The sequence below is a fragment of the Vollenhovia emeryi genome, unplaced genomic scaffold (assembly GCF_000949405.1).
Source record: "Vollenhovia emeryi isolate VEMERY1.0 unplaced genomic scaffold, V.emery_V1.0 DF939346.1, whole genome shotgun sequence".
In the NCBI taxonomy this organism is placed as follows: domain Eukaryota; kingdom Metazoa; phylum Arthropoda; class Insecta; order Hymenoptera; family Formicidae; genus Vollenhovia; species Vollenhovia emeryi.
The window spans coordinates 94,997-105,036 of NW_011967020.1; the positions used below are offsets into that span (position 1 = coordinate 94,997).

At 44.4% G+C, this 10,040-nt stretch overlaps 1 protein-coding gene across 2 annotated transcripts; it reads right to left on the reverse strand.

Annotated features, from left to right (window-relative positions):
- Window positions 1–1,844: 1,844 nt before the first annotated feature.
- LOC105558416 lies at window positions 1,845–9,765 on the reverse strand. Of its 2 annotated transcripts, XM_012006083.1 has the most exons (11): window positions 9,127–9,765; window positions 8,500–8,562; window positions 8,043–8,171; window positions 7,844–7,978; window positions 7,621–7,778; window positions 7,207–7,272; window positions 6,696–6,846; window positions 6,419–6,619; window positions 5,392–6,022; window positions 5,042–5,309; window positions 1,845–4,962 (listed from the first exon to the last, which is right to left on the reverse strand). In XM_012006083.1, the coding sequence occupies exons 1-11, from the start codon at window positions 9,199–9,201 to the stop codon at window positions 4,830–4,832; spliced, it is 2,010 nt and encodes a 669-aa protein (XP_011861473.1). In that variant the 5' UTR covers window positions 9,202–9,765; the 3' UTR covers window positions 1,845–4,829. The 2 variants fall into 2 exon arrangements, with proteins under 2 accessions (XP_011861473.1, XP_011861474.1); XM_012006084.1 differs by lacking the exon at window positions 7,207–7,272.
- Between the last annotated feature and the right edge of the window lie 275 nt (window positions 9,766–10,040).

Below are 10,040 nucleotides of genomic sequence, written 5' to 3' on the forward strand. Positions count from 1 at the left end.
TAACGGTCGGCGTTTGAACCGCGCGTCGTAGTTCGCGTAGCGTCTCGCGTGCCGCGACTCGATAAACGTCCCCGTGTCGCGGGACGAGGGGGGAACGCACGAAACGTGAAGTACGCGGAAGATACACGACGCGATCGGAGTTCCAGACGGAATAGACTCTTCTGTCGCGATACGAGCTGGCTGGTTTTCTGGCGAACGAGTGCACACAGATAGGTGGAAGAGCGAGAGGTGCCGGCCGCGCGTCGCGAGATTCAACGCGAGATCGTTCCGCCGAATCTCCCCGAGTGACGTCCCCCAGCCAGCCGAGGCGGCGACGTACCGACGATTTGGATCTTGGCGAGCGACGAGGTGAGTTTTATGCTCGTCGTTCGACGCGAGAGAAGCGCCCGATCCGGTGCGTTGAACGGCATCGCGCGCGCGGCATTTATCGCTCGTCCGTTTTTAACCTTCAATTACTCGCGCGGGGACTTGGGGACCACGACTCGCTTCTTCAAAATCTGCACAATTGTGATATATGTATGCGGTGATTACGTTTGAAGGAAGAAAAAGGATCCCCGTGAACTTGATGTCACTTAATTTACGTTAATTTCGCGCGAATACACGTAATAAGGTTCAGCCGTTTCGTTGGGAAACCGAGCGCGGGTAATTAAAGGTTAGCGGGAAGGGCGACGCGACGTGGAGCGGGAGCGGTGCGGCGTGAAGTTGCGCGCGGTTCGCGAGGGCCGCTCGACCGCGAATCCCTGTTTGAAATATTAGAACATAATGACCGGTATTCGTAATCAAATCTTCTAGTCAAGACCACCTTGAAATTTATCTAAAGATGCTGTATGGAACAATTTATTGGCCACGAATTAGGTAAAGATGATCTTAAGGCCGGTATTCATAGACGGATCTTATATTCAAGACCGTCTTGAATTTATCCCTGATAGCACAGAAATATTTTAAAATATTTATAAAGTATTTTAAAAAGATTTTAAAATATATTTAACCTTTTAAAATGTTTCTGTGCTATTAGGGATCTAAGGATGCCGTACGGGACATTTTATTGGCTACGGAGTATCTAAAGATGATCTTGAGACAGTCTTGAATATAAGATCCGGCTATGAATACTGGCCTAAGACAGTCTCGAATATAAGATCTGTGAATACCAGGCACAAAAAAATGAGATTACATTAGACTACATGCAATTTCAATGTAAATTTATAACTCCAGTAGCACGACACATTGGCGCAATATTGGGAAATAATGTAAGTCTAGTATTCCCAATATTGGCCCAATATTGTGAGATGGACGCCTTCTTTTATTTTGCCAATATGTCTACTTAACAATATTGGTTTAATATTGTATCGATGTTAGACCAATATTCTTATTACATTGTTAAATATTGGCCAATGCGCTTCCAATATAAATATTGGTTTAATATTGTCGTCAATTTTAGACCGATATTCTTATTACATTGTTAAATATTGGCCACTGCGCTTCCAATACAAATATTGGTTTAATATTGTCGTCAATATTGGACGTTTGACGTTAATATTGGATTTCCAATATAAATCTAATACCATATAATTAATATCGTGCAATATTTAAATTTATTTCATGGTTAATGGTGGCTTTACGTTGGACAATGTCGGCCAACGCATTAGCCAAATATGTCTATTTAGCAATATTGGTTTAATATTGTCGTCAATATTAGGCCAATATTCGTATTACATTGTTAAATGTTGGCCAATGCGCTTCCAATATAATATTATACAATTATTAACGTGCAGTATTTACATTTATTTCATGGTCAATATTGGCTTTACGTTGGACAATGTCGACCAATGCATTTCTAATATAACCAACATTGGACCAATGTTTAGCCAATGTACTGTAATCAGTTTCAATGTAAATGATTAACAGTCTTATTGCATGTAAGACTCTTTTCTAGTAGCAAAAGAATTAATAAGAATAAAAATTAATAAGTGTCTTATGAATTTACATGGAAATTGCATGTAATCTAATGTAATCTGATTATTTCCATCTAATATTTTAAACAGGGATTCGAACGGCTGCTCGACGGGCGAGTCTCACGTTCCGTTGGACGCCGCGTTTCTTAAAAGGAGATTTTAATAGAGGATAATGATATATATATGTATGTATATACATATAGTTACATTCACATATACAATATTAGGTATATACAGTACAATTTGTTTTCGCTGAGCGATATGCGCATCGCGTCGTTGCGAAAAGACGCGGGACGAAAAAACGCCGTCCCGACGACGCGCTGCGATCACGCTGGAGTCTCGATCGATCCTCCGTCCCTCTCGGCAATCGCGCTTGCGTTCCGACAAAATTCCGACCATCTTCATTCGCACGAAGCACCTAGTGCGGCGTCTACAACGAGATCTTTAAGGCGTAAGATTTAAGAAAGTGGCCTATCACAATCGAACGCGAGGGGAATAATCGACTGGTCATCTTCTTGTGCAAGTCTTACGTCTTGGGCTGCGGTCAAACTGCCGCGATAAACGCTTCGAACTATTATTCTTTTCCTTTCTTTCAATAAAGATAAAAGGAGAGGAGAAACGCTTTGAAGAATTTGTCGCGGCAGCTTGATCGCAGCCCAAGACGTAAGACTTGCACAAGAAGATGACCAGTCGATTATTCCCCTCGCGTTCGATTGTGATAGGCCACTTTCTTAAATCTTACGCCTTAAAGATCTCATTGTAGACGCCGCACAAGAGCCCCGAGTTTTCGCGAAGAACAATTCGCCGAGATCGGCGGAGACAGTCGCGTTATTATTATTTATTTCCTTTGTCTCTTCGCGCGATGTACTTTCGGGCGAATAATTCGGATGATCGGTTTACGCTTTGTCGCGTTTTGTACGTGTAAACATTCGGAGCCCGCGGCTCGCCGAGTTCGATTCACATTGGGGCGGGCCTTCGGGTAGATTACATTGCGGAAGGTTGCGTGCGCACGTTTTCGGAACGCGGTATCCGATAGCTCCGACACTTGTTTGTAATGAAACCGTATCGCGCGCACGCACGTGACGTACACGTGAGGACCCTTCGCGAGCCGTGAAACAATTCCTTGTTGATAAGCATAATCGCCACCGTCTTTATAAAAATTGAACCGTATGAAAAGTGTCAATTAACGCCGGTTGCAGAAAGTTACGCCCAAAATAAATAGGATCTGCGCGTGTGTGTGTAACTTAATTTATATATAAATAATTTGTATATATATTAATAATTTATATGTATATTATGTATATATATTACTCTTTAGAAATAGTATATTGCATGCGTCCTTTGCACTAACGTTTCCGTTCGACGATTGGATAAACTCCCAAACTGAACGTCTAAAGTCGCTAAGAGCTATATCACAATACGCGGCAATAAAAATGAGGGAGCTACGCTTGAATCTCACTCGTCTCGAGTGCCTGGATCCGTTCGATCTATTACTATTTATCACGATCGAGTGTCACTCGGCTGTCCACACGATTCTTCGCTCACGGTAACAATGTTATTCGTACTTGTCGCGCACGCGTAACAGCCGTAAGATGCTCATTCGATAGACACCGTGTCGTGTCGCGTCGCGGCGCAAAAATATTGAAAAATATCCTGCTGAATCTGACTGGGGTGAATACTATATATCGTCTTACTTACTTATCGCGAAGCCTCGCGTATGAAACAGCGTGACTGTCGAAGCCGCGAGAGTTTCGATCTGCGCCCAAAACGTGCTGCCGCCCGATCGAACGCACAGCTGATCTTTATGAAGCAATGAAACTCAAAGCGAGCGCCTTCCGGGGCTACTCGTGACGTTAACAGCACTTCTTGCGCACAGACTTACACACGTTTAGAATTGTATTATTATGCTACGTTCATATGTACATGTTCGTTCCGCGTTTTAGAGATAATCTGACCGTCGCAGTCATAATTGGCATCTTGTGTAACTTTCTATAGATTTTTCTTCATTCGGTTGTACGCTTCGCGAGTAACTTAATGGACCAACCGATTGTATTTTGATAAAAGAGAGAGAGAGAGATAAAGAGATAAAGAAGTGCTTATCGTGATCGGTTATCTCCGAACGTAGTGTGGTGAACCCTGTCTTGTTCACCTAATTCGTCTAGATTGTTTGATATTTCGCTGTATAATATTCTAATATATAATATTTGTTAGACGCTCCGAGAGACTTTAACGTGACAGCGATCGCATGTAGACGCAAGCAAAAAATAGTCGCTGCGACACGGAATAAATTTGTGTACAAGTATCTAGATTGAACTACGCAATGTCCTAGAAAAGTAACTACATATTGCTTCCTCAGCGAATGACGTCCCACAGTTTTACCCAATTCTAAACGTTAGAAAGATTCCCATAGAGTAAATTCGTAAACGTCCTCCCTTGCCAAGCCGAGACGATCGTGTAAGCGTATCCAGAAAAGATGACGTTAGGCTTCGTAGTGCCCGAGGAGTTAAAGTTAACGGAGAGACGCTTTTAACGCAACTTCTAAATTGACTAAGAGCCCCGACCGATTACACTTCTACCAAGCGAATGTTATCTTCCTAACAGATTTACTTGACGATACCGAGTAAAACCTATGAGAAATATCCTCGTCCGAACCTGACGACTGTTAAAAAATACAACCTTTACTTTGTCCTGTATCACATGATGGAGAAAAAAATCTACAAGTCTTACGACACGCAATAGACGGAAACGTAACACGGTAGTGTGCAGTGTCTTAACGGAAAGGAGTTCCTTAATTATGTTACCATTTTATAACGATCTTGAACACTTTCTATTGTTGAATCTTTGCCACTTTGTCGTGCAAATTCCTCCGCGATAAGGCTATTGTTGCTGCAACTGTTGCAACAGCGGGCACACTTCGACCAACGGAGTTCCCAGAATCTCTTGGCATACTTGGTTCATGTCCGGCTCCATCATGAGTGAAGAGATCTGATCTTCCGTAAGCATCTCGACGCTGATCGCGAGAGAGCGAGAGAGAGAAAAATTAGGATATCGTTGACTGACTAGAATATTACAGCTCAGCGGAAACTTACCTGGCTAAACTTTCGCTGTCCGACGTCTCCTCGTCGGCGTTGAGATAACTCATTGTTTTCTCTAACGGACTCGGGACCTTCTTTCCTTTAACTTCCAACTTTTCAGACTTGTCCTTGTCTCTCTCCACTGTCTTTGGTTCACTGGAACGTCGTTCCGTTAAGCTAGATATGTTTAGCATCATCATACCGTGATTGAGTAATTCCTTGACGCGTTCGCCGGTGCCGCCACTCCACAGCATATCGAGAGATTGTCTTCTGCTTGAATTCGCTAAAATAACAATACGCGCTCGATTATAAACGTGCATCTTGAAAAATACATAAAATTGTTCAAAGACACTTTATTCACTTACTGGAACTACCGCCACTGGTCTCGCCACCGGCTGAACTTCTGGTTATCCAATTGGCTAAGCTACTATCGAGCTTGCTTCTGTTCTTCACCGACGGACTTCTCGTAACTTCGGCCTTCTTCTCTTCGCTCAAAGTAACTTCGTTCACTTTCGACATCGTGGGCAAAGATTTCTGCGTCACCAATTTCTTTCGATTGGTTTGCTCCTTCGACGGCTCGGCGATGACGTTAATTGCCTGGGCAAGCTCCGGGCTCAGGTCCATCGGTAGCGGCTTGTACGGGATTTGATCTTCCTCATCGGAATACACGTCATTATTGTAGTAAATTTCGTCCGGCGAATTGTTCAGGCTAATCTCCGTCCATTCCTCGCCATTTTGAGAATTTGCACAATTATTCTTGCGGTCGCTCACGGGTGTCTGAATCTTCACTCTCTTCTCCACCGGAGGTATAACGCTCGACAGATCCGTCAGGCCCGGCGCAGACGAACTGATAGTGTGATTTAGAGATACGATATGTTTCGAGTCGGTCGCGGCGATGCTCCGTGGACGGTCCCGTTTTATGTATTTACGAGGTTCGGTGGATGAGAGGTTGAGATTGTTTAGGCCCAGGTACTCCGACGATGAATCTCTCTCGATCTGAGGGAAAAGCATAGTTTATCGATTAATAAAACTAAATAAGGGGAAAAAAGGTTATTGAAATAACTGCGTTTAGTTGACAGTATTCCTTCCGTTCAAAGTATAGGCATTTATCGAAATGTATACTTTTGTTTAATTGATTAATATTTGCTTGGCAGCCGCATATAGTTGAATCAAGAAATCGACTGACCTCTTTCGCGAGGTCGTATCTCGATTTTACACAATTTCCGGTTTTTCTGTTTACACGCCTATTCGCGTCCTAAATGAGTGTCTAAGCAGAAAAACCGAAAATTGCGTAAAATCGAGATACGACCTTGCGAAAGAGATCGGTCCAAGTATTTCCCGATTCAACACTTGTTTCTCTCAGTGTACGACTTGTCAGGGGTGCACGCTTACTCTTGTAGGCATGGGACATGGCACGTTCGAACTCATCTTGTCGGGAAGGCGTAAATATTCGTCGCTAGTGTAATCCGTGCTGTCCGGAGAGCCAGTCACGCTGGAGTCCGTTGGAGTTGCCGCGTTAACTTGCCCGCCGGGGCGATCGGGCGCGTCTCGTGCGCTCTTGTCATATTCGTCCGTACCGTCGTATCTTCTCGTCTGTTGGCGGAAGCACGAAATGAAAACTTGGTACACGAGTCAAGCCGTCGTTATTCACGCAAGTATATATTTATACCCTGTGAATCTCGTCGCTGATCTTTTCCAGATTGCGTAACGCTTCCGCGTACGAGGCTTTCGCCTCGCCGACTGATCTCTCCAGCGCGCTGACCTTCATCTTCTGCTCCTCCAGCATTTGATTAAAGTGCGCTTTCATCTCATAGTAAGGCCTACGTGATCATGTGACATTTCATTAAATTGGAACTACGTGAAAGTTACACGTTTCTTTAATCAGCCTTCGAATGTATGCAATTACTTAAGCACAACAACTTTATTGCACGGCAATTTGATCGGGAAGAAGCAACTTGAACTCTGTGTGCAGTCTATCTATCGTGAAAAGCTCAATCGAAGAAAAACTAGCACTAGTTGTACGTACATACGAAATTTTCTCAGAGATGTAATCCATGCACAATCAGGGTAATGTGTTAAAATAAATCAACGGAGAGGTAGTTTGAGATGAGCACACATGAAATAAATGTTGCGTATTTGAGGGGGGGAAAAAATAAAAAAAGAATATCTATCCTACTTACAACATGAGCAAGTTGTGCCTGTAGGCGATACTGTTTATCAGAAGCAAGCTGCGGCGTGCACCCATACTGCCAACATGAACATATAACCAAAACACATAAATACCATAAGAGGTCTATCGAAAACAACATAAACAGTCATAATCAGTCGAAGGTAATTCGATGATTATTTGAATAGAGATAAAAGTATGTTAATGGCAATGGGAAGAAACAACAAGAGGTTTCTTATATGTAAACAGTAATCGTGTTCCGACACATTAACTTGGTTGTATACAAGGTTTTAGCTCTTCAAAGTGATTTATATATGGATGAGAAAAAATAACTGTATGCAATAACTTCATGCATTATAACAAAACCATCAGGAAAATAGATATACTCGAGCTCCATTGACGGGAGGGCGGCGAGTCCCTCACGTACCTAGATTTGGCAATGGCACGCTTCAATTCACGCTGCAACCTCTGAACCTCGTGTTCCGCCTTGTGATACAACGCAGTCGTGTGCCTGTGCTCCGCCTCGGAGAGAGCTCTCTCGTGCTCCGACTCATTAACTCGCGACGTGGCATGATTCAACATTTCCTACAATAATTTCACAATACCTCGCGTGTAATCTTTTTTAGGACCTGGTATTAATGAGTATTCACCTGCCAGGCGTGATCAAAGCATCTCCCTTCGGTCCGTAGTCCCTCCTCGGCTAAGTAAACCATTTCTTTAGCTGCCGCATGCTGGCTGTTGGCTCTCTCAAATCTGATCGCAGCCTTCTGCGTCTCTTGTAACGCCTAGAGACAAAACATTTGTAAAGCTTTCGTAAACGTAATCACAGACACCTGGTTATACACTCACCTCCTTCGCTTTAAATCTAGAGTCATAATAGGGTCTGGATTTCTCGATGCAAGATCCAAGTTTCTTAGCCAAAGTGTCGATCTTGATTGTTGATTCGCACAATAATTCTCTAAAGGTTGCTCTTGCTTCCTAAAAAGAAAAAAAAAAGATAAAACACATCTTTCTGTGCGACAGAAATGTAAGATGCTGCAATTCCTTATCAACCACGGTCTTAAATTAAAAATGACTTCTTTAGTTGAAGCCATCAGCGACTGCTGTTAAGACCATCGTCCAAGTCATTATCCATTTACATGTATCTTACACAGCAATCGTCTCAATAAAATCTAATCGCAACCAGTTTCAAAACTTGCCGGCAATTTTGTACCTCCGAGCCATCATTTATATATCGCAATGTGATATCTAGAGAGACTACGGATTGCGCGTAACACAAGGTCACACTTTGAAAAGCAGTACTCACGTCTAAGTCAACTTCTAGTTTATTGATATCGTCCGTAGCCGTGTTCAATCTTTCGAGTTCAATCTGAAACACAACGAGCGTATTTCGCATGAAAGAGACATATAAATTACGTGTCGTTCTATCAACAACACCCATTATTTTATACGCTAGAGACCTTATAATCGAACAAATAATTGACACGCTCGTTTCCACCCACTGCCAATATTTGCATATAAATCAAAGAAGCCCCGTGCATCGTGCTCCAATTTCTCGAGACGGAGTTACCGGGCAACGAGGGTAATTTAGCCAGCGCTATCGTGGTAATAGGCCGCCCCGGCCGGGCGGGCGGGCGGGGGGGAGGGGGGATTAAGAATCGGGGCCGCTTCACGACTCGTGCGTGCGTGTGCGTGCGTGCGTGCGTGCGTGCGTGGGCGAGAGCGGGCGAGGAGGGAAGGGAGGAATTGGCAGGCGGCCTCCGAGGAAAACGTGGGACCGGAGCGTCGCGCGCCGGGGAACTCGCGGTGAAAAAAATCGTCGCACGAGCGCGATTCTTCCCCGCTCGTCGACGACGAGGCTGTCAATACCGGGACTCCCCCGCGCGCGCGGCACCGTCCGGGCGGCGCACACGCGGGCGTAGACGGCACTCACCTGCACCCGCGGGTCCACCGCGTCGTCCACGCGGTCGGAGTCGTCGGCGCTCTCCTTCTGCACACGTCCGCTCATAATTAAATCTAGAGGGTGGATTTTATTTACAGCTCTCCCATGCCACCTGTGTGTATCGTCTGCTAGACATCAGGTGGCCATGTTGGACGTCAAAGCGTATCTCTCGCCGCGGTGTGCCAGGGCCGTCGCCACGCTGTGCGCGCTCTCGGCGGCGGGGCATGCGCCTCCCTGCGCGGCGGAGCGCGCGCCCCGCGGAGCTCCGGGAAATGTCATCCGAGGTCGCGCGATAACGGAACCGCAGCGCGAAATCCGCCGCACGCGAATCGAAGATCGTAATCGTCGTGTCTGCATGTAATTGCGGCGTGAGAATTTCCGACAACTTTTAATAGGGCCCCGACGCAATATGTATTTTCTATTGACGTGAAATACTTCGATGTACAGGGTGTTCCAGGAGGAAGGGTCAATATTGTGGGAGATGATGGTATCGGTCGTTTTAAGCAAAAGTGTTCACGTGAACATACGTCCCATTCCCCACTGTTCCCGAGATAGGGCACATTTTGTTGACGTCCTCGTTCATAAAACATGAACACTGCCCATACAGCACAGATTGTTGCAGTTACATTGCAGAAACGTTACAATCTTGCAAATTGCAGTGCAATCTTGCAAAGACATTGCAGAGATATAAAATTGCAAATTTTCGATAGCAATATTGCAGCAATGTTTCAAAAATAATGAAAATACTATATTTTCTATTAAAAATTTTTTTCTAATTACGAGAATTTTATAATGTTATTTTCGTTGATACCAATAATTTTACTTGATCAGTGCGGTGTTGCTCGCAATCTCCATCTATTGCGAAGCGACATAATCTCCTTAGGTTGCTTCGCAATAGCTTGCTG